This window comes from Triticum urartu, chromosome 6, assembly GCF_003073215.2.
Source record: "Triticum urartu cultivar G1812 chromosome 6, Tu2.1, whole genome shotgun sequence".
NCBI lineage: Eukaryota > Viridiplantae > Streptophyta > Magnoliopsida > Poales > Poaceae > Triticum > Triticum urartu.
The window spans coordinates 33814047-33839893 of NC_053027.1; the positions used below are offsets into that span (position 1 = coordinate 33814047).

The 25847-nt window shown below is 44.7% G+C and overlaps 1 protein-coding gene across 1 annotated transcript; it reads left to right on the forward strand.

Annotated features, from left to right (window-relative positions):
• Window positions 1-383: 383 nt before the first annotated feature.
• On the forward strand, window positions 384-3350 carry LOC125515808 (potassium transporter 19-like). The gene is made up of 6 exons (XM_048681312.1): window positions 384-531; window positions 636-858; window positions 1022-1270; window positions 1357-1407; window positions 1486-1799; window positions 1881-3350. Exons 1-6 carry the CDS (start codon window positions 430-432, stop codon window positions 3147-3149), a joined length of 2208 nt encoding a protein of 735 aa, XP_048537269.1. The 5' UTR covers window positions 384-429; the 3' UTR covers window positions 3150-3350.
• Window positions 3351-25847: the final 22497 nt, after the last annotated feature.

Consider the following 25847-nt stretch of genomic DNA (forward strand, 5'->3'; position numbering starts at 1 on the left):
GATCTCTCTATCCCTCTTCGCCTCTTCCATACGGTGGTTCGTAGAGAATCACCCTTGCGAATTGTAGTGTTTTGACTTTTGACGTCGACCCAAGGAATCCATGAGGATTCGTTCATACTCTCGTAAAGTCTCCTGGATTCGTACAAGATCAGTCCAATAAATTAGACTGATCTTGTACATATCATGCAAGATCAGTCTAATTAAAATTCGCTCATGCTCTCGTAAAATCTTCAAGATTCAGCCCATTAAAATTCGTTCATGCTCTCGTAAAATCTCCATCGTCCACCACACTAAGTAAGCCCTTGTGTTTGTGTCCTACGCGTGGTGCAGACGAACTAACAGATCCAGCGCACTAAACCCTTCCTTGTTTCAGCAGCGAGCTTGGCAGGTTGTGCTGCTTGAAGACGAGACGAGATCAAGATCAAGATCATGTCGGTGGAAGCCGCCGAGGGCGCGGAGACGATGGCGCGCCGCGACTCGCTCTACAGGGACGCGGAGAAGGTCTGCGGCGACAGGCGCCACGGCTCCGGGGTCAGCAACCAAATCATCCATCACCTTGTTGACTTACTTAACCAGCTGTGCCACGGCCGATGTTAATTCTCGAGTATGGTGGGCGCATGGATGCATGCATGCAGGCAAGCTGGAGGCAGACGGTGCTGCTGGCGTTCCAGAGCATCGGCGTGGTCTACGGCGACCTCGGTACGTCGCCGCTCTACACCTACTCGGGCACCTTCCCGAACGGTATCAGGCACCCGGACGACCTCCTCGGCGTCCTCTCCCTCATCCTCTACACCCTCCTCCTCCTGCCCTTGCTCAAGTACGTCTTCATCGTCCTCTACGCCAACGACAACGGCGACGGTCAGTACCTACCTTCTCTCTCTCTCTCTCTCTCTCTCTATATATATATATATATATATATATATATATAATCTTATTATATTGTGTTTTCCCTTCTTTCTTTCTTTTTTTGAGCTCTCTTGTGTTTGTTCATGGACATTAACTCATGTTGGCTGGCATGTAGGGGGCACGTTCGCGCTCTACTCGCTCATCTCACGGTACGCCAAGACCAGGATGATCCCTAACCAGCAGGACGAGGACGCGTCCGTGTCCAACTACAGCATCCAGGAGCCCAGCTCGCAGACCAGACGGGCGCAGTGGGTGAAGCGGAGGCTCGAGTCCAGCAAGGCTGCCAAGATCGCGCTCTTCACCATTACCATCCTCGGCACCTCCATGGTCATGGGTGACGGCACCCTCACACCTGCAATCTCTGGTACCTCTACGTACATTCAGCAAGTTCATCACCTTACTAAGCTTGTATATAGATTAATCTGACGCTTTATGGCTGTGTTACTGCAGTGCTCTCTGCGGTGAGCGGGATCAGGGAGAAGGCGCCCGACTTGACGCAATGTACGTATGAATGTTTTCTAATTTGTTCACTAGCTTGTTCTACAGCCAGGGAATTGATGTGGTCTGTTTTGAAAACAGCGCAAGTGGTGTGGATCTCTGTTGCCATCTTGTTCCTGCTCTTCTCGGTGCAGCGCTTCGGCACGGACAAGGTCGGCTACTCCTTCGCGCCCATCATCTCGGTGTGGTTCGTTCTCATTGCCAGCATCGGAGTGTACAACCTCGCCGCCCACGACGCCACCGTGCTCAGGGCCCTCAACCCCATGTACATTGTGGACTACTTCCGGAGGAACGGCAAGGAGGCGTGGCTCTCTCTCGGAGGCGTTGTCCTCTGCACCACAGGCACGGAGGCCATGTTTGCTGACCTTGGCCATTTCAACATCAGGGCCATTCAGGTTCGCCACTGCCAGTTTTTGACTCCATTTGTACATTAGTTCAGAGCAGGGACTGAACTTCATTTTCCGGGCTGTTTTCAGCTAAGCTTCAGCTTCATCATCTTCCCCTCCGTGGCGCTATGCTACATGGGTCAGGCATCCTACCTGCACAAATTCCCGCAAGACGTCGCCGACACATTCTACAAGTCTATCCCGGCGCCGATGTTCTGGCCGACGTTCACCGTGGCCATCCTGGCGGCCATCATCGCCAGTCAGGCCATGCTGTCGGGCGCGTTCGCCATCCTGTCCAAAGCCCTCTCCCTCGGTTGCTTCCCGAGGGTGGAGGTGGTGCACACCTCCAAGAAGTACGCCGGGCAGGTGTACATCCCGGAGGTGAACTTCCTCATCGGCGCCGCCAGCATCATCGTCACCCTCGCCTTCCAGACCACCACCAACATCGGCAACGCCTACGGGATATGCGTCGTCATGGTCTTCTCCATCACCACCCACCTCATGACGGTGGTGATGCTGCTCGTGTGGAAGAAGAACATCGCCTTCATCGCCGCCTTCTACGTCATCTTCGGGGCCACCGAGCTCCTCTACCTGTCCTCCATCCTCTCCAAGTTCGCCGAGGGAGGCTACCTGCCCTTCTGCTTCTCCATGGCGCTCATGGCGCTCATGGCCACCTGGCACTACGTCCACGTCAGCCGCTACTGGTACGAGCTCGACAACGTCGTGCCGGCGGCCGACCTCACGGCGCTCCTGGGCCGCCCCGACGTGCGCCGGGTGCCCGGCGTGGGCCTGCTCTACTCGGAGCTCGTCCAGGGCATCCCTCCGGTGTTCCCTCGCCTCGTCGACAAGATGCCGTCGGTGCACGCCGTCTTCGTCTTCATGTCCATCAAGAACCTGCCCATCCCGCGGGTGCCGGCCCCCGAGCGCTTCATCTTCCGGAGGGTTGGCCCCGCCGAGCACAGCATGTTCCGCTGCGTGGCGCGCTACGGCTACACCGACCAGATCGAGGCCGCCAAGGACTTCTCCGCTTCTCTCCTCGACGGCCTCAAGCTGTTCATCTATGCGGAGGCCGCCTTCTCCTGCGGCCAGCACACCGATGACGATGACGGCAGCGCTCTGCGGGCGGCGAAGGCAGCCGCAGAGGAGGAGAAGCGGTTCATCGACGCAGAGTTGGAACGCGGCGTGGTGTACCTGACGGGCGAGGCGGACGTGGTGGCTGCGCCGGGGTCGTCGGTGATGAAGAGGATCGTGGTGAACTACGTGTACACCTTCCTGAGGAGGAACCTCAGCGAGAGCCACAAAGCGCTCGCCATTCCCAAGGATCAGCTGCTCAAGGTCGGGATCACCTATGAGATATAGATAAATGTTTCTTCTGCTGAACTTGTTGGTGATAAACCTCTGAATTTTGCATTACCCGGATGATCCTGTACACAATATAAGAGTAATGCTACATTTTTGTAGATGTAGCATTACTCGTGTTGTACACCACCTGCGGAGAAAGAGTCTAGGTGTGACATAGTTAGTTATGTCACATCTAAGCTGATATTCACTTTGTTTGTGATTTTTTTAGTTTTTTTTGTTTCTTATTACTGCATTATATATTTGTAGGAACTTAGATGTGACAATCTTAAAAAACATCTAGATAGGAATTAGACAAACTGGCGAAGAAATCTTATGAATTGCCTACATGCTGATGTGGCATGAGCTAGTTATGAATCACTCACTCCTGCAATGCTATTAAGCCTCATGTCGCATACCCTATAGTTGAACTGTGTGTGATAAAATCGAGTTGAATCATGTGTCCAAAAGTGACACCTGTGCGATCACTGATCCATCGCGCATAATTGAGAGCACATAGTTTGATTGAACAAATCGTGTGCGATAACTCGTGACAGCGCACACGTTTCTTCGGATGTAGGGCACATGGTTTAAATAAATGAATTGTGTGCGCTGAAGGGAAACATCACACACATTTATTTTGAGTGTATCATGTGTGAAGTGGCGCACACAGTTTCGCCAAAAAATATCGCACACGGGTGGATAGCATAATGTGTGTACATGGCGCCGCATTGTCTTCTCCCGCGCACCGCCACGGCTTCCCGCTTGAACGATGGCCTCCTTGCCTATCCGCCGCACACGTGCTGCCAATGGCCACACGTCGCATCCACCCTGCACCAATGACGAGTCGGTGCCCTCGTCCCAGTGTGCGTGCCACGATTCCCTTCGCTATAGTCGGGCTGCCACACCACTAAAGCCCTTGGCGACGCCAGCCTTCCCTCCTCGGTGCCACATTGTTGAAAAATGCATGGGCAACTAGTGCAGAGAAAGGGTGTTTCAGGGGTATAAAAATATGATACTTTGTAAATCTGTGCACCACCATCAGAATGGCGTTGTAACCAGCAGGCCTAGGCAGTCCTTCTATGAAATCCATTGTTATATCTAGCCAGGGATTTTAGGAATCGTCGAGATAATCCTGATTTCAAGCTTTAGATCGTCGGATGTCGGGGGCGAGGCAATCGATGCGCTCGCTCAAAGCATCATTTGCATCATTCATTGCGCATTGAAGGCCGGAGTGGTGTAGTTCGGTGACGTAGCCGCTCACGTCTTATTGGTCATCGAAGACCAGCGATTGCATGTCCATCACTAGACTCAAACAAGTATAAGTAGTACTCCCTTCGTCCAAAAATACTTGTCAGAGAAATCAATAAAAATGGATATATCTAGAACTAAAATATGTCTAGAAATATCTATTTCTTCGACAAGTATTTCCAGACGAAGTGAGTAAATGAGAAGATAATACCAAACTAAACTCTCCCCAAAGTTGACAATGTATCTCGTATCGCTCAATGATGTATGCGAAGATAGTTGAATTGGTAGCGGATCTTGTCACTCAAACCTACACAGTAAAGCTTATAAACTAGCTCGGTGAGGGTTAGTGGCACAAAATCATGGAATAGTTGTCATAGCCCTAGCTCAGCCCCTGTAGTCTTTGCTTGATCTTCATGTCATCATGTTTAAATTCATATGAAACTTGAATTGAGGAAAGTGGAAGCCTCAAAATTTCAAATAAAGGGCAAGAACCCTAAAAATGCATTCAGTGAAGCCAAAATGCCCTTAAAATAGCTTTGGTAATTTTGAAAAGAGCTATACATCAATCCAAAATTCTGGAACAATTTTATGGAATATTTTGGGACATTGAATTTAAATCATATTGTATTTGAATTTGGATCTATATTCTTAAATATAGAATATATATTCAAATAACTTTGAAATATTTTCTGTGCATCGGGAACAATCCAGTTAGCAACATAAAAATATTCAAAGGTTTATTGGCACTGTTTGGATTCTGTTTTGAATTTGAAAACAATGGCAAAAGACAGAAAAAAACAAAACAGAAAGAAAAATAGAAAAGGACACAAAGAGAGAGAGAGAGAAGCCCAGCCACTTACCTGGCTGGCCTAGCCCACCAGTAGCTTGCCAGTCATCTTCAGGGAGCAACTAGTTAACGAGCGCTTCTTCGGGAGCCTCGCAACGATCAGCGCCACTTGGCGCTCTCAGCCATTCGCCACGTATCGCGCTCTGGACGCTTCCTTCGGATTTTGTTTTTTATTTTTCCACACGCGTTTTCGGCTTTTTAAACGGTTTTTTCCCGAGTTTTTTCGACATTTTGGTTTTCCCCCGGTCTTTCTTAACTTTTCGATCAAAAAAATTCGGGAAAATTTTTTTTTGCACGAAAAAACACGTTTTCTTTTTTTCCTTTCGCAAAAGTTACGGTTTTTCTTCCGCGAGAGGCACGGTTGTGCTTTATCGAGAGCCACGGCCGTGCTTTTCGGAAACGAAAAAAATGCGTTTTCTATTTTTTTTTCTTTTGCGAGAGTCACGGTTTTTCTTCCGCGAGAGGCACGTTTGTGCTTTTGCGAGAGTCACGGCCGTGCCTCTCGGAAAGGGAAAAACAAAACGCGTTTTCTGTTTTTTTTTCTTTCGTGAGAGTCACAATTTTGCTTCCGCGAGAGGCATGGTTGTGCTTACGCGAAAGTCACGATCGTGCCTCTCGGAAAGGGAAAAAAATACACGTTTTTTGTTTTTTTTTCTTTCACGAGAGTCACGGTTTTGCTTCCGCGAGAGGCACGGTTGTGCTTTCGCGAGAGTCACGGTCGTGCCTCTCGAAAACAAAAAAAAACGCGTTTTCTGTTTTTTTCCTTCCACGAAAGTCACAGTTTTGCTTCCACGAGAGGTACGGTTGTGATTTCGCGAGAGGCACGGGCGTGCCTCTTTCGGAAAGGGAAAGAACCGTGCTCCCGGTTCGGTTTTTTCGCTTGGTTTTTTTCGTCCGGTTTTTTCGTGAAAAAAAGAGTTCATCAAAACCTATCAACATGCGATCTAGTTTTGAAGATCTCGACGCGAGGAATCCAATTGTGAAAACGGTTCGAGATTTGGACGCATGGTTTAAGAGATAAGACATTTTGAATAAACGGATCTACGAAAAAAGGGAAAACTCCCAGGTTGCGACAAGTGGCGCGCTGCATGTGCGACACTTGTCGCGATCTTGGAAAGTGAAGTGTTCTTTGCAACGAGTACTCCTTAATTAGTGATTTCGTCATCTTCAACCCCCGCCGACCAAAGCAGCTGCGTGCTGGACGCGCGTGCGTCGACGCCACGTCCTGCTTCGTGCTGTCCCGCGCGCCCCCATCCCTCCCCCCTCGCCAGGGAGATGCCCAGAGATCTCTCTCCCTCTCCCCTCTCTCCTCTGGACGCCTCCCTCTCCCTAGCGCCCGTCCCCAAGAGAACCGAGAGCCCCGCCTCGCCGCCGTTCGCTGCCAGCGCGCTCCCCATCGTCCACTCGCCCAACTACCGTGTCCCTCGACTCCGCCGACCTCCTCCGAGTCGCCTCCTCGGACACGAACAGGGAAGCGATGCAATGCCGGGTTCGCCATCATCTCCCACCTTCAGCCGCCAGATGCCGCCGTTGATTTCGTCGCCGTGAGGGACTCCCCGGCCTCGCCGTCGCCTCTGACAGCCCCGACGTGAGCTCCTCTGTCTATCCCCCCTGCCCCCTCACCCTAGCGCGCCCCCTAGCCAGCGTTGCCACCATGTCCGAGCGCTCGCCGCCCCCACCGCGTAGCTGTCGTTGCTGCAGCCTCCGCCTGACCGAACCGCGCACGCAGACGAGCTCCTGGAACTCCTAGGAGGTCTACGAGACCCTCAGTTAGCTCCGAGGACCACTGCAACCCCACGCTCGCACTAGCCGAACCACGGCCGACGCTAAAGCTCGTCGCCGGCATGGATTCCGGCCACCCCGTGATCTCCTGCCCTGTCCGTAAGATGCGCGAGAGCATGAGCTCCTCCCAGGTGCCTCCCGCGTGCCAAACCGTCGCCGGACGACGGTTCCCTCCGCCCTCCGCCCTGGCCTTTGGTCACCGGCAGCTAACCGCCGGTGGGTTTGACCCAAACCCACCGGGTTTGACCTCCTCTATGCCAATGACAGGTGGGCCCCGCCCCAGTTTAATTTTAGGTTAGGCAAAATATTAGTGCTAATTACCCTATTAAGCAGTTGAGACACTGACCTGTGGGGCCAACCCCCTTACTAATTAGTTTAGCTTAATTTTAATTTAGATTAGCCATTGAGTCGGTGACAACTGGGACCCACTGGTCAGGTTTGACCTGGTCAGCCTCAGTTGACTCGCTGACGTCATGCTTGCACAATGCTGACGCAGTTAATAATTTTCTGGATTAAAAATAATCCAGGAAATTCCAGAAAATGCCCAAAACTTCTAAAAATCATAGAAAATTATCTATAACTCCAAATAAGATAAATTATATATGAAAAATTATGAGAAAAATCCAATCTATCCATCTGTATTGTTTTCATGAATGTTTGAGCAAGTTAACCTCACTGTTTAGGATGAAACATGATTAGGACAAATTTGATAATAGATTTGGAGTTGGAATTTGATCTAGCTTTGAATTCCACTTCAACCAAAATGAATTCATGTTGCATTAGTCCAAATCACAGCATATTGCCATGTAATGATCATGCATCATATTGTGGCATTGCATTGATTGTGTTCTTTCTCAGTTGCCGGTGTTTGTCCCCTCTCGGTAGACGTGTGCCGATGACGAGAACGATGACACTGATGAATTGTGTTCCTCTTCAGAAGTGTCAGGCAAGCAAAACGCCCTTGCTCATTCCGATACAATCCCACTCTCTCACTCCTGCTCTCTTTTACTGCATTAGGACAACAACGATTCAACTGTTACATGTTGCGGTAGTTGAACCCCTTTCCTCTGCATGACCTGTCATTGCCACAGTAAATAGATGAAACCCACTAGCATGAGTAGGAATTGTTTGAGCCCTGATGTGCCTACTCATTCATGTTTGTTGTCGTGCCTGCTACTGCTTAGAGTTGAGTCAGGTCTGACTCATCGGGAATGAATTGGAACGTGGTGAACATGTCCTACCGTTGAGAGCTAAGTGTGTGAACACGATTTGGTAAAGGTAGCGGTGAGAGGCCATGTAGGAGTACATGGTGGGTTGTCTCATTGTAGCCGTTCTCAGGAACCGAGTTCTGTGTTTGTGATCCATGAACAGTTACTACCACACATTGGGTTCCGGTAACTCGGCCCCTCTCGGCTTATTAATCAACTCGATCTCTGTCCAGGAGTTGCAACTAGTTTCTGGTGTTTGTAGGTAGTGTTAGTAGTCTACCAAGTGGCACCCGGTACAGGTGGGCTTGGGACAGACTAGGAACAGTGGCACGGTGTACCAAGTGGCACCCGGATGGTGGGCTTGGGAACCCTGCACACATCGTTTGGGGCCGTGAACGACACCCCGGCCGGATCTCCTTGCGGATGGAACCCGAATAGGTGATAAACCTGGACGAGAGACTTGTGTGGTTAGTCAGGTCGTGGCCGACTCCCTCGCCAGGCTTCCGCTTGAAGGTTGCCGAGGTACACGACGTGTACATGGCGGTAAGTGGCGAGAGCGTGTGTGAAGAAGTACACCTCTGCAGGGTTATCATTATCTATTCGAATAGCCGGATTCCTCGGATATGGAAACTTGGATCCCTTGCATCATTCATAGACAAGTGAAAGTGGATACTCTAAAATGCGCAAGATAAGCGTGAGTGTTATGGACGGCGTTCTCTTAGGGAGATGGGAGCGGATCCATAGTGGTGTATTGATATGGTGAATATGTGGACTCGTGTGCGCCACCTCAAAGAGTTATTTGCAGTAGTAGTTCAGGTTAGCCACTTAGTCAAAACTGGCTTGCTGTAGTTAAACTCCACCACCCCCTTTGTTGCTACCAATGCATATGTAGTTAGTTCTGATGTAAGTCTTGCTGGGTACATTTGTACTCACGTATGCTTAATTTATGTTTTGCAGAGAGACTTCAGTCTCGCTAGTAGTTCCACGTGGACTTTGACGTTTAGCTTGATACCTCAGCTACGATCTTGTGCCCTCGGCAGGATCTGATAGATAGTCAGGCTTCTCAGCCTTTTTCATTTGTAGAAGTCTGTACTCAGACATGTTAAGCTTCCGCATGTGCTTTGACTTGTATGCTCTGAATGTTGGGTCATGAGACCCATGTTTGTATTATCTGGCTCTTCGGAGCCTAATGAATAAATACTCGAGTCGTAGAGTTATGTTGTGATGCCATGTTGTATTTACACATATCGAGCATATTGTGTGTATGATTGAAATGCTTGGTATGTGTGGGATCCGACAACCTAGCTGTTCATCCTTGGTAGCCTCTCTTATGGGGAAATGTAGTCTTGTGCTTCCATGAGCCATAGTAGTCCGCTATAGCCCGGTTCATCGGAGTCCTGCTAGACCAGCACTACTGCTCCGGAACACTTGACTGGCCGGCATGTGATTCACTTCGTTCCTGTGGCTGTCCCTTCGGGGAAATGTCACGCGGTGACATCCGGAGGCCTGTCTAGCCTGCTACAGCCCGGTTCACCGGAGTCCTGTTAGCCCAGTGCTACAGCCCGGATCCGCACGCTGCTGACCGACATGCTCGATGTTGATTCATGTATGCCTGTCCCTGTAAGTTAGTGCCACTTTGGGTTCACGACTAGTCATCTCGGCCCGGGTTCTCAGTCATATGGATGCTAGCAACACTATCATATATGTGAGCCAAAAGGCGCAAACGGTCCCGGGCCATGGTAAGGCGACACCCGCGAGAATACCGTGCGTGAGTCCGCAAAGTGATATGAGGTGTTACCGGCTAGATCGATGTGACTTGGAATCGGGGTCCTGACAATAGTTAGCCAAGATATTGAAAATATTGAAAAAGATTCACATGTTTGAAATGTGATGCCAATAGATCAATACCAAGGTGTAGAACATGGAACACACACACAGATAGATAAATGGGGATTGCGCAACCAAGGAAACGGCAAAACGAGGCATTTGGTGCTTGTTGTCTACCTAGGGGTGGAGGAGTAAGAATGTACTGCCGGAAGGAAGGGCAAAACAAGGAAGAAGGAATTGCGTGCTAGGGGCCAAGGAGGGGGCACAAATAAAGTAAAAAAATATTTGCCAGGGGAGGGAAAAATGAGGAAAAAGGAGTTGTGTCAAGGGAGGAGGAGGGGTCAGGAAGAAGAAAAAATATATTCAGGGGCTACATCACTCGTCACGCTGACGCGTGTTAGAAGGATCGTGCTGGGCCTAACCCAGAGCGAGCGTTCTTTGCCACGGAATGAGTTCGCTCATTTCCTCCTCGTGGGAGGAATGATCATTCGCTCTGGCCACCATCTAGGGACGACAACAGAAATTGGCCTGAGGATCAAGTACTTGCTCGGCATCATACTTTTGGGAACGGAAATGCGATGTGCAATAGCTTCTGAGACTCAGGTTGGGTGCGGTCGACCAACCTGAGGGTCATAATCTCCTCGAAAATTGTTTTGCACTTTAAATTTTTTGCATTGAATCGCCGATGCAGTAACTCCCGAGACTTGGGTTAGGCCACATGGTTGTATCTCCTCGGGAACTAGTTCAGTCATTGTGTGCGTTTTACCAATGCCGAGCTACAGCTCGGCAGGGAAAATGTCGAACTGCGGGTCGGAAAAGATTTTCTGAGCAGAAACATCACGCAGGACACCTCGATCAAGAGGATGTCCTGCCACTTGAAAGAAAAACATAAAATAGGTTAAAGGCATCATAAGCTCAGAAAACCAAAAAACTTTGGTAAAAACTTTACTTCTGAATTAAATCAAGTTTCTTGGTGCCAACCCAAAATTGGTCTTAAAATTATTTTGTTCTTCTATCGTGCTTTAACATGAGACATCCGATCTCTAGACTTCAAATACACCACCCTTCGACTTCAGCCTCATTTTTCGAAGGGGGATTGTTTCTCAGACTAGTTTAGCGAACTATACTCGAGCGGCTTTAGATAGAAACTAGGCTATCTGGCTATATTTGACCATACAGTCGAGAAGGAGTGGTAGAAAAGACTTTGCAACTACTTAGAAGAAAATACTTAAAAAATGACACATATAAGTTTATGAGCCCCAGTTAACTTGGGTAAAGGAAATTGTTTTTAACAAACAACTTTTTTGTTTAACAAAAATATAATGCTTGGTTGAACCAAACAAAAATTCAAAAAAATTGAGCATGAAAGCGACTTAGTTGGTTATTGTGGTTGGTGTTGATGGCGTGGTCTGGGCTTGCGGCGGGATGAAGACGTCCATCAAACTTTGACAGATCTGACATGGTGCGTAGTCCTCGGTCTACCCGAGGTCCCAGCCCCCAAGCCCATCCCGATGAGGAGCTCGGCTCGACGATGTGGCAATGCAACATGGTCAATGTGGCAAGGCGAAGCCCCCAGTCTAGCCGAGGTGACGGAGGAGGTCGGCGGAGTGACGCCAAACTCTCCGAAATAGGTTGATGAAGCGATGGAGAAGCCCCCGGTCCAACCGAGGTGACGGAGTAGGTTGACGGGGAGACACCGGAGCCCCCATGTCAGTCGACGTGTCAAAGCAGGTCGGCGTGGTGGACATCAGCTTGACGAAACAACGGTGCGGCGATGCAACGCTGATCGGAATTTATGACACGTCCAATGCTAGCTTAAAGAAATAACCGCGCGGCGTGTTGGGAAACGTAGCACGCAGTTACAAAAAAATTCCTACGCTCACGCAAGATCTATCTAGGAGATGCATGTCAATGAGAGGGGTAGAGTGTGTCCACGTACCCTCGTAGACCGAAAGCGAAAGCATTTGACAACGCGGTTGATGTAGTCGAACTTCTTCTCGTTCCGACCGATCAAGCACCGAGCATACTGAAGGAAATATGCCCTAGAGGCAATAATAAAGTTGTTATTTATATTTCCTTATATCATGATAAATGTTTATTATTTCATACTAGAATTGTATTAACCGGGAACTTAGTACATGTGTGAATATATAGACAAACAAAGTGTCACTAGTATGCCTCTACTTGACTAGCTTGTTAATCAAACATGGTTAAGTTTCCTAGCCATAGACAAGAGTTGTCATTTGATAAACGGGATCACATATTAGAGAATGATGTGATTGACTTGACCCATCCGTTAGCTTAGCACTATGATCGTTTAGTTTATTGCTATTGCTTTCTTCATAACTTATACATGTTCCTATGACTATGAGATTATGCAACTCCCGAATACCGGAGGAACACTTAGTGTGCTATCAAATGTCACAACGTAACTGCGTGACTATAAAGATGCTCTACATGTGTCTCCGATGGTGTTTGTTGAGGTGGCATAGATCGTGATTAGGATTTGTGATACGTCTCCAATGTACCTATAATTTTTGATTGTTCCATGCTATTATATTATCTGTTTTGGATGTTAATGTGCTTTATTTTACACTTTTATATTATTTTTGGGACTAACCTATTAACCCAAGGCCCAGTGCAAATTGTTGGCTTTTTGCCTATTTCAGTGTTTCGCAGAAAAGGAATATCAAACGGAATCCAAACGGAATGAAACCTTCGGGAACGTGATTTTTGGAACAAACGTGATCCAGAGGACTTGGAGTGGACGTCAAGAAACGAACGAGGAGTCTACGAGGCAGGGGGGCGCGCCCTCCCCCCTCGTGGCTCAACCGACCTACTTCTTCCTCCTATATATACTCATATACCCTGAAAACATGCGGGAGCACCACGAAACCCTATTTCCACCGCCGCAACCTTCTGTACCCAAGGGATCCCATCTTGGGGCCTTTTCCGAAGCTCCGCCGGAGGGGGAATCGATCACGGAGGCTTCTACATCAACACCATGGCATCTCCGATGATGTGTGAGTAGTTTACCACAAACCTTCGGGTCCATAGTTATTAGCTAGATGGCTTCTTCTCTCTCTTTGGATCTCCATACAAAGTTCTCCTCGATCTTCTTGGAGATCTATTTGATGTAATTCTTTTTGCGGTGTGTTTGTCGAGATCCGATGAATTGTGGGTTTATGATCAAGATTATCTATGAACAATATTTGATTCTTCTCTGAAATCTTTTATGTATGATTTGTTATCTTTGCAATTCTCTTCGAATTATCAGTTTGGTTTGGCCTACTAGATTGATCTTTCTTGCAATGGGAGAAGTGCTTAGCTTTGGGTTCAATCTTGTGGTGTCCTTTCCCAGTGACAGCAGGGGCAGCAAGGCACGTATTGCATTGTTGCCATTGGGGATAAAAAGATAGGGTTTATATCATATTACTTGATTTTATCCCTCTACATCATGTCATCTTGTCTAATGCGTTACTCTGTTCTTATGAACTTAATACTCTAGATGCATGCTGGATAGCGGTCGATGTGTGGAGTAATAGTAGTAGATGCAGAATCGTTTCGGTCTACTTGTCGCGGACGTGATGCCTATATACATGATCATGCCTAGATATTCTCATAATTATGCACTTTTCTATCAATTGCTCAACAGTAATTTGTTCACCCACCGTAATATTTATGCTATCTTGAGAGAAGCCACTAGTGAAACCTATGGCCCCGGGTCTATCTTTTATCATATAAGTTTCAAATCTATTTTATTTTGCAATCTTTACTTTCAATATATATCATAAAAATACCAAAAATATTTATCTTATTATCTCTATCAGATATCACTCTCATAAGTGACCGTGAAGGGACTGACAACCCCTTTATCGCGTTGGTTGCGAGGTTCTTATTTGTTTGTGTAGGTACGAGGGACTTGCGTGTAGTCTCCTACTGGATTGATACCTTGGTTCTCAAAAACTGAAGGAAATACTTACTCTACTTTGCTGCATCACCCTTTCCTCTTCAAGGGAAAACCAACGCGGTGCTCAAGAGGTAGCAAGAAGGATTTCTGGTACTGTTGCCGGGAAGATCTACTCACAAGTCAAAACATACCAAGTACCCATCACAAACTCTTATCCCTCACATTTTATTATTTTCCATTTGCCTCTCCTTTTCCTCTCCCCCACTTCACCCTTGCCATTTTATTCGCCCTCTTTTTCCATTCGCCTCTTTTTCGCTCGCTTCTTGTGTGCTTGTGGGTTGGATTGTTTGTCACGATGGCTCAAGATAATACTAAATTGTGTGATTTTTCCAATACCAACAATGATGATTTTATTAGCACTCCGATTGCTCCTCTTACCGATGTTGAATCTTGTGAAATTAATATTGCTTTGCTGAATCTTGTCATGAAAGATCCGTTTTCTGGCCTTCCTAGTGAAGATGCCGCTACCCATCTAAACAACTTTGTTGATTTGTGTGATATGCAAAAGAAGAAAGATGTGGATAATGATATTGTTAAATTGAAGCTATTTCCATTTTGGCTTAGAGATCATGCTAAAACTTGGTTTTCGTCTTTGCCTAAAAATAGTATTGATTCTTGGAACAAGTGCAAAGATGCTTTTATCTCTAAGTATTTTCCTCCCGCTAAGATCATCTCTCTTAGAAACGATATTATGAACTTTAAGCAACTAGATCATGAGCATGTTGCACAATCTTGGGAGAGGATGAAATTAATGATTCGCAATTGCCCTACTCATGGTTTGAATTTATGGATGATCATACAAATTTTTTATGCTGGATTGAATTTTGCTTAAAGAAATCTTTTAGATTCAGTTGCGGGAGGCACTTTTATGGAAATCACTTTAGGAGAAGCTACCAAACTCCTAGATAATATTATGGTTAATTATTCTCAATGGCACACCGAAAGATCTACTAGTAAAAAAGGTTCATGCTATAGAAAAAATTAATGTTTTGAGTGGAAAGATGGATGAACTTATGAAGTTGTTTGATAATAGGAGTGTTTCTTCTAATCCTAATGATATGCCTTTGTCTACCTTGATTGAGAATAATAATGAATCTATGGATGTGAATTTTGTTGGTACGAACAATTTTGGTAACAACACGTATAGAGGAAACTTTAATCCTAGGCCGCTTCCTAGTAATTCCTCTAATAATTATGGTAATTCCTACAACAATTCTTATGGAAATTATAATAATATGCCCTCTGATTTTGAATCTAGTATTAAAGAATGTATTAGTTCGCAAAAGAGTTTCAGTGCTTTGATTGAAGAAAAAATGTCTAAGATTGATGAGTTGGCTAGGAACGTGGATAGAATTTCTCTTGATGTTGATTCTTTGAAACTTAGATCTATTCCACCTAAGCATGATATAAATGAGTCTCTCAAAGCCATGAGAATTTCCACTGATGAGTGCAAAGAAAGAACTGCTAGGATGCGTGCTAAAAAAGATTGATTTATAAAAGCGTGGTCTTCTAGTTTTGATGATAATAAGGATGAAGATCTAAAAGTGATTGATGTGTCTCGTATTAAATCTTTGTTTTGCGATATGAATCTTGATAATGATGGGACTGGAGATGAGTCAACTTTAGTTAAAAGGCGTCCCAATGATTCGTAGTTTTTAGATCTTGATGCAAAAATTGGTAAAAGTGGGATTGGAGAGGTCAAAACTTTACATAGCATTGAGCCCACTATTTTGAATTTCAAGAAATTTAATTATGATAATTGCTCTTTGATAGATTGTATTTCCTTGTTGCAATCCGTGCTAAATTCTCCAAATGCTTATAGTCAAAATAAAGCTTTTACCAAACATATTGTTGATGCTTTAATGCAATCTTATGAAGAAAAGCTTGAGTTAGAAGTCTCTATCCCTAGAAAACTTCATGATGAGTGGGAACCTGCTATTAAAATTAAAATTAAAGATCATGAATGCTATGCTTTATGTGATTTGGGTGCTAGCATTTCCACGATTCGAAAAACTTTGTGTGATGTGTTAGGTTTCCATGAATTTGATGATTGTTCTCTAAATTTGCACTTTGCGGATTCCACTATTAAGAAACCTATGGGAAGCATTAATGATGTTCTTATTGTTGCAAATAGGAATTATGTGCCCGTAGATTTCATTGTTCTTGACATAGATTGCAATCCTACATGTCCTATTATTCTTGGTAGACCTTTCCTTAGAACGATTGGTGCAATTATTGATATGAAAGAAGGGAATATTAGATTCCAATTTCCGTTAAGGAAAGGCATGGGACACTTTCCTAGAAAGAAAATGAAATTACCTTATGAATCTATTATGAGATCCATGATGTCTACTACACAACCTTCTTCTTGTAGACGTTGTTGGGCCTCCAAGTGCAGAGGTTTGTAGGACAGTAGCAAATTTCCCTCAAGTGGATGACCTAAGGTTTATCAATCCGTAGGAGGCGTAGGATGGAGATGGTCTCTCTCAAGCAACCCTGCAACCAAATAACAAAGAGTCTCTTGTGTCCCCAACACACCCAATACAATGGTAAATTGTATAGGTACACTAGTTCGGCGAAGAGATGGTGATACAAGTGCAATATGGATAGTAGATAATAGTTTTTGTAATCTGAAAATATAAAAACAGCAAGGTAACTAATGGTAAAAGTGAGCGTAAACGGTATTGCAATGTGTTGAAACAAGGCCTAGGGTTCATACTTTCGCTAGTGCAAGTTCCCTCAACAATAATAACATAATTGGATCATATAACTATCCCTCAACATGCAACAAAGAGTCACTCCAAAGTCACTAATATCGGAGAACAAACGAAAAGATTATGGTAGGGTACGAAACCACCTCAAAGTTATTCTTTCCAATCAATCCGTTGGGATATTCCTATAAGTGTCACAAATAGCCCTAGATTTCGTACTAGAATAACACCTCAAGACACAAATGAACCAAAACCCTAATGTCACCTACACTATAGGAATCAGCTAATTTGCCGTCTATGGCTGTCTTTGCCATCAGTTTTTGTCGGACCTGACGGCAAAGACCAATTTTGCCGTCAACTGCAGACGGCAAAGCAATACAGACGGCTAACGGCTCACTTTGCTGTCTGCTAAAAATTTACTAACGGCAAAATAGACTTTGCCGTCTGCGAAAAAATACAGATGGCAAAGAGCATACTTTGCCGTCTGTAATAAAAAACACAAATGGCAAAGATATTTGCCGTCTGCTTTTTTTGTACAGATGACAAAGAGCATACTTTGTCGTCTGTAATAAAAAACACAGACGGCAAAGATCTCTGCCGTCTGCGTTTTTTATTACAGACGGCAAAGCAAAGAAACACAACACGCGGATCGGTCTCCTGGATCGATGAGCTGGCATCATCTGCAGCGTCCAAAGACTCCCAACCGGCATCTCTCTCACCTCACGACGCACGCACTCAGTTGCGTCCCCACCCTCTGGCCCACCCCTCTCTCTGCCCATCCCTCGCCTCACCCATCTTATCCTCTCCCCCATCTCTCTGCCCACGCCCCTCTCTCTCCGCTCGCGCTAGCCGCCACCGCTCGCCTCACCAGCAAGCTGCTGCCCATGTTCGTGCGCCACCCGCCTTCGCTCACCTCCGTCGGCCACCCGCGTCCACCCGCCTCCGCTTGCCTCCGCCGGCCGCCCGTGTCCGCGCGCCTCCCGCGCGGCCAATCGCCTCCGCTCGCCGTCCGCACGCCGCCCGCATCCACCCGCCTCGGCTCGCCGTCTGCGCACCGCCCGCATCCACCCGCCTCCGCCCATGCGCCGGCCCCGACTACGTCCTCCGTTGCCACGCACGCCACGCTGGCCACGACCGCGTCCTTCATCGCCACGCGCCGGCCCCGACCACGTCCTTCGTCACCATGCGTGCTCCGCCGGCCTCGACCTCGTCCTCTGTCGCCACGTGCTCCGGCCCTGACCGCGTCCTTTGTCGCCGCACGTGCCATGCCGGCCTCCTCCGTCGCGACGCGCGCCCCGCCGGCCTCGACCGGGTCCTCCGTCACCAAGCGCCCCGGCCATGGGGTGTCTCCGGTCCTACCCGTTGCTCGGAAGGCAGCCAACTTAGGCCGAAGTTCTCTGGCGTTTTTGTTTTTGAAGGATCGAAGCTGACACAATCTGTAACTTGTAATCAGATTTTGTTATATATTCACAGATGATTGTCGCACTACTAGAACGTGGCACAAATGAAATATTGTGTGACTAAAAATGTATGTGATGATTTGGCTTACGCTTTCGGTTATATTAGACTAAAAAATGCATGTGTCTGGCGAGACGCTCTAGCTGACGTCATTTAGAAAAAATAGAATACAATCTTTGCCGTCTGCTGTTCTGTCCTGATGACGGCAAAATACACGTTTGACTGACGGCAAAGACCGCGTGCTTTGCCATCTGGTATTTTCGCCGCAGACGGCAAATTTATGGTTGGCTGACGGCAAATACTTTGCCGTCTGCCCGATAAACAGCTGACGGCAAAGTAATCTTTGCCGACTCTGCCTTTGCCGTCACACTTTGCCGTCAGCCAGGTGACAGCAAAGTCTTTGCCGTCTGTATTTCAGCCTTTGCTGTCTGTACTTGCCTGACGGCAAACTGTCTGATTCCTGTAGTGCTAGATACTCCAATGTCACCTCAAGTATCCGTGGGTATGATTATACGATATGCATCACACAATCTCAGATTCATCTATTCAACCAACACGTAGAACCTTGAAGAGTGCCCAAAGTTTCTACCGGAGAATCACGACGACGAAAACGTGTGCCAACCCCTATGCATAGGTTCATGTGCGGAACCCGCAAGTTGATCACCAAAACATACATCAAGTGAATCGCGTGGTATCCCAATGTCACCACAGATACGCACGGCAAGACATACATCAAGTGTTCTCAAATCTTTAAAGACTCAATCCGATAAGATAACTTCAAAGGGGAAACTGAATCCATTACAAGAGAGTAGAGGGGGAGAAGAAACATAAGATCCAACTATAATAGCAAAGCTCGCGATACATCAAGATCGTACCACCTCAAGAACATGAGAGAGAGAGATCAAACACATAGCTACCGGTACATACCCTCAGCCCTGAGGGAGAACTACTCCCTCCTTGTCATGGAGAGCACCGGTATGATGAAGATGGCCACCGGAGAGGGATTCCCCCCTCCGGCAGGGTGCCAGAACGGGTCTAGATTGGTTTTCGGTGGCTACGGAGGCTTCTGGCGGCGAAACTCTCGATATATTGTGCTCCCGGATGTTTTTAGGGTATATGGAGATATATAGGCAGAAGAAATACGTCAGTGGAGCCACGAGGGGCCCACGAGGGTGGAGGGCGAGCCCAGGGGGGTGGGCGCGCCCCCTGCCTCGTGGCTTCCCTTACGTGCACTCCAAGTCTTCTGGGCTTCTTCGGATCCAAAAATAAGTTCCGTGAAGTTTCAGGTTAATTGGACTCCGTTTGATTTTCCTTTTCTGCGATATTCTAAAACAAGGAAAAACAGAAACTGGCACTGGGCTCTGGGTTAATAGGTTAGTCCCAAAAATCATATAAAACATCATATAAATCTATATAAAACATCCAGGTTGATAATATAATAGCATGGAACAATCAAAAATTATAGATACGTTGGAGACATATCAGCATCCCCAAGCTTAATTCCCGCTCGTCCTTGAGTTGGTAAATGATAAAAACAGAATTTTTGATGTGGAATGCTACCTAACATATTTCTCTAAGTAATTCTCTTTGTTGTGGCATGAATGTTCAGATCCATAAGATTCAAGACAAAAGTTTAATATTGACATAAAAATAATAATATTCAAGCATACTAACAAAGCAATCATGTCTTCTCAAAATAACATGGCCAAAGAAAGCTATCCCTACAAAATCATATAGTCTAGCTATGCTCCATCTTCACCACACAAAATATTTAAATCATGCACAACCCGATGACAAGCCAAGCAATTTTTTCATACTTTTGATGTTCTCAAACTTTTTCAATCTTCACGCAATACATGAGCGTGAGCCATGGACATAGCACTATAGGTGGAATAGAATGGTGGTTGTGGAGAAGACAAAAAGGGAGAAGATAGTCTCACATCAACTAGGAGTATCAACGGGCTATGGAGATGCCCATCAATAGATATCAATGTGAGTGAGTAGGGATTGCCATGCAACGGATGCACTAGAGCTATAAGTATATGAAAGCTCAACAAAAGAAACTAAGTGGGTGTGCATCCAACTTGCTTGCTCACGAAGACCTAGGGCATTTTGAGGAAGCCCATCATTGGAATATACAAGCCAAGTTCTATAATGAAAAATTCCCACTAGTATATGAAAGTGACAACATAGGAGACTCTCTATCATGAAGATCTTGTTGCTACTTTGAAGCACAAGTGTGGTAAAAGGATAGTAGCATTGCCCCTTCTCTCTTTTTCTCTCATTTTTTTATTTTTTATTTGGGCCTTCTCCTTTTTTATGGCCTCTTTTCTCCCCCTTTTTTTATTTGGGCTTCTTTGGCCTCTCTTTTTTCGTCCGGAGTCTCATCCCGACTTGTGGGGGAATCATAGTCTCCATCATCCTTTCCTCACTGGGACAATGCTCTAATAACGATGATCATCACACTTTTATTTACTTATAACTCAAGAATTACATCTCAATACTTAGAACAAGATATGATTCTATATGAATGCCTCCGGCGGTGTACCGGAATGTGCAATGATGCATGAGTGACATGTATGAAAGAATTATGAACGGTGGCTTTGCCACAAATACGATGTCAACTACATGATCATGCAAAGCATTATGACAATGATGGAGCGTGTCATAATAAGCGGAACGGTGGAAAGTTGCATGGAAATATATCTCGGAATGGCTATGGAAATGCCATAATAAGTAGGTATGGTGGCTGTTTTGAGGAAGATATATGGTGGGTTTATGGTACCGGCGAAAGTTGCGCGGTACTAGAGAGGCTAGAAATGGTGGAAGGGTGAGAGTGCGTATAATCCATGGACTCAACATTAGTCATAAAGAACTCACATACTTATTGCAAAAATCTATTAGTTATCGAAACAAAGTACTACGCGCATGCTCCTAGGGGGATAGATTGGTAGGAAAAGACCATCGCTCGTCCCCGACCGCCACTCATAAGAAAGACAATCAATAAATAAATCATGCTCCGACTTCATTACATAACTATTCACCATACGTGCATGCTACGGGAATCACAAACTTCAACACAAGTATTGCTCAAATTCATAACTACTCAACTAGCATGACTCTAATATCACCATCTTCATATCTCAAAACAATTATCAAGTATCAAACTTCTCATAGTATTCAATGCACTATATATGAAAGTTTTTATTATATCCCTCTTGGATGCCCATCATATTAGGACTAGTTTCATAACCAAAGAAAATTACCATTCTGTTCTAAAGACTCTCAAAATAATATAAGTGAAGCACGAGAGTTCATCTAATTCTTCAAAATAAAACCACCACCGTGCTCTAAAAAGATATAAGTGAAGCACTAGAGCAAACGACAAACTACTCCGAAAGATATAAGTGAAGCACTAGAGCAAACGACAAACCACCACCGTGCTCTAAAAAGATATAAGTGAAGATCAATGAGTAGTCGAATAATTATGCAACTATGTGAAGACTCTCTAACATTTAACAATTTCAGATCTTGGTATTTTATTCAAGCAGCAATCGAAGCAAAATAAAATGACATTCTAAGAATAGCAAACATCATGTGAAGAAGCAAAAACTTAGGATCAACCGAAACTAACCGATAGTTGTTGAAGAAGAAAGTTGGGATGCCAACCGGGGCATCCCCAAGCTTAGAAGCTTGAGACTTCTTCAAATATTATCTTCGGATGCCTTGGGCATCCCCAAGCTTAAGCTTTTGTGTCTCCTTAATTCCTCTCATATCACGGTCTCCCTAAATCTCAAAAGCTTCATCCACACAAAACTCAAAAGGACTCGTGAGATAAGTTAGTATAAACCATTGCAAAAACCTTATCATACTCTACTATAGCAAATCACTAAAATTATTATTCAACATTGCATACTAAATGCCTCTGCATATTTAATATTCCTATCCTCAAATAGAATCATTAAAGAAGCAAACATATGCAAACAATGCAAACATAACAGCAATCTGCCTAAACAGGACAGTCTGTAAAGAGTGCAGCAAGATCCATACTTACCTAAATCCAAAAATTATGAAAGAAACTTCCCACTGTAGTAAATTTATAGAGCTTAATACGCAAAAGGTTTCAACATTTTATCACATTCTGACTTTTCTAGGGAATTATTGCAACAGCGGTAAACTTTCTGTTTTCAAACAGCAACATGTGGACTTCTAAAATAGGCATAGTAAAGGCTATCAATGCCACTTTTATTGAAATAAAAAATGCAAAAAAATGTTCTAAATAACAGCAAGAAAATACTAATAAAATAAATTGACGCTCCAAGCAAAACACATATCATGTGGTGAATAAAAATATAGCTCCAAGTAAAGTTACCGATGAACGAAGACGAAAGAGGGGATGCCTTCCGGGGCATCCCCAAGATTAGGCTCTTGGTTGTCCTTGAATATTACCTTGGGGTGCCTTGGTCATCCCCAAGCTTAGGCTCTTGCCACTCCTTATTCCATAGTCCATCAAATCTTTACCCAAAACTTGAAAACTTCACAACACAAAACTTAACAGAAAACTTGTAAGCTCCGTTAGTATAAGAAAGAAAATCACCATCATAAGGTACTGTAATGAACTCATTCTAAATTAATATTGGTGTAATATCTAATGTATTCCAACTTCTCTACGGTTCATACCCTCCGATACTACTTATAGATTCATCAAAATAAGCAAATAACACATAGAAAACAGAATCTTTCAAAAACAGAACAGTCTGTAGTAATCTGGATGAAACATATACTTATGTAACTCATAAAATTCTCAAATAAATTGCTGGACGTGAGGAATTTATCTATTCATCATATGAAAAAAGAATTAACTAAATAGCACTCTCCAATAAAAATGGCAGCAATTCTCGTGAGCGCTAAAGTTTCTGTTTTTTTACAGCAAGATCAACAAGACTTTCCCCAAGTCTTCCCAAAGGTTCTACTTGGCACAAACACTAATTAAAAGCATAAAACCATATCTAAACAGAGTCTAGATGAATTATTTATTACTAAACAGGAACAAAAAGCAAGGAACAAAAATAAAGTTGGGTTGCCTCCCAACAAGCGCTATCGTTTAACGCCCCTAGCTAGGCATGATGATTTCAATGATGCTCACATAAAAGATAAGAACTGAAACATAAAGAGAGCATCATGAAGAATATGACTAGCACATTTAAGTCTAACCCACTTCCTATGCATAGGGATTTTATGAGCAAACAACTTGTGGGAACAAGAATCAACTTGCATAGGAAGGTAAAACAAGCATAACTCCAAAATTTTCAACATGTAGAGAGGAAACTTGATAGTATTGCAATTCCTACAAGCATATATTCCTCCCTCATAATAATTTTCGGTAGCATCATGAATGAATTCAACAATGTAACTAGCACCTAAAGCATTCTTTTCATGATCTACAAGCATAGAATTTTTATTACTCTCCACATAAGCAAATTTCTTCTCATGAATAGTAGTGGGAGCAAACTCAATAAAATAACTATCATGGGATTGAAAATTGAAATCAAGATGACAAGTTTCATTGTTATCATTATTCTTTAAAGCATACGTGTCATCACAATAATCATCATAGATAGGAGGCATGCTTTCATCATAATAAATTTGCTCATCAAAACTTAGGGGACAAAAAATATCATCTTCATCAAACGTAGCTTCCCCAAGCTTGTGGCTTTGCATATCATTAGCATCATAGATATTCAAGGAATTCATACTAACAACATTGCAATCATGCTCATCATTCAAATATTTAGTGCCAAACATTCTAATGCATTCTTCCTCTAGCAATTGAGCACAATTATTGGAATCCTTATTCTCATGAAAGATATTAAAAAGATGAAGCATATGAGGTAACCTTAATTCCATTTTTTTGTAATTTTCTTTTATAAACTGAACTAGTGATAAAACAAGAAACTAAAAGACTTGATTGCAAGATCTAAAGATATACCTTCAAGCGCTAACCTCCCCGGCAACGGCGCCAGAAAAGAGCTTGATGTCTACTACACAACTTTCTTCTTGTAGACGTTGTTGGGCCTCCAAGTGCAGAGGTTTGTAGGACAGTAGAAAATTTCCCTCAAGTGGATGACCTAAGGTTTATCAATCCGTAGGAGGCGTAGGATGAAGATGGTCTCTCTCAAGCAACCCTGCAACCAAATAACAAAGAGTCTCTTGTGTCCCCAACACACCCAATACAATGGTAAATTGTATAGGTGCACTAGTTCGGCGAAGAGATGGTGATACAAGTGCAATATGGATAGTAGATAATAGTTTTTGTAATCTGAAAATATAAAAACAGCAAGGTAACTAATGGTAAAAGTGAGCGTAAACGGTATTGCAATGTGTTGAAACAAGGCCTAGGGTTCATACTTTCGCTAGTGCAAGTTCCCTCAACAATAATAACATAATTGGATCATATAACTATCCCTCAACATGCAACAAAGAGTCACTCCAAAGTCACTAATAGCGGAGAACAAACGAAGAGATTATGGTAGGGTATGAAACAACCTCAAAGTTATTCTTTCCAATCAATCCGTTGGGCTATTCCTATAAGTGTCACAAACAGCCCTAGAGTTCGTACTAGAATAACACCTCAAGACACAAATCAACCAGAACCCTAATGTCACCTAGATACTCCAATGTCACCTTAAGTATCCGTGGGTATGATTATACGATATGCATCACACAATCTCATATTCATCTATTCAACCAACACATAGAACCTTAAAGAGTGCCCCAAAGTTTCTACCGGAGAATCTCGACGAAAACATGTGCCAACCCTTATGCATAGGTTCATGGGCGGAACTCGCAAGTTGATCACCAAAACATACATCAAGTGAATCACGTGGTATCCCATTGTCACCACAGATACGCACGGCAAGACATACATCAAGTGTTCTCAAATCTTTAAAGACTCAATCTGATAAGATAACTTCAAAGGGGAAACTCAATCCATTACAAGAGAGTAGAGGGGGAGGAGAAACATAAGATCCAACTATAATAGCAAAGCTCGCGATACATCAAGATCGTACCACCTCAAGAACACGAGAGAGAGAGAGATCAAACACATAGTTATTGGTACATACCCTCAGCCCCGAGGGAGAACTACTCCCTCCTCGTCATGGAGAGCACTGGGATGATGAAGATGGCCACCGGAGAGGGATTCCCCCTCCGGTAGGGTGCCGGAACGGGTCTAGATTGGTTTTCGGTGGCTATGGAGGCTTCTGGCGGCGGAACTCCCGATCCATTGTGCTCCCGGATGTTTTCAGGGTATATGGAGATATATATAGGCGGAAGAAGTACGTCAGGGGAGCCATGAGGGGCCCACGAGGTTAGAGGGTGCGCCCAGGGGGTGGGCACGCCCCCTTGCCTCGTGGCTTCCCTTACGTGCACTCCAGGTCTTCTGGGCTTCTTCGGATCCAAAAATAAGTTCGGTGAAGTTTCAAGTTAATTGGACTCCGTTTGATTTTCCTTTTCTGTGATATTCTAAAACAAGGAAAAAACAGAAACTGGCACTGGGCTCTGGGTTAATAGGTTAGTCCCAAAAATCATATAAAACAGCATATAAATGCATATAAAACATCCAAGGTTGATAATATAATAGCATGGAACAATCAAAAATTACAG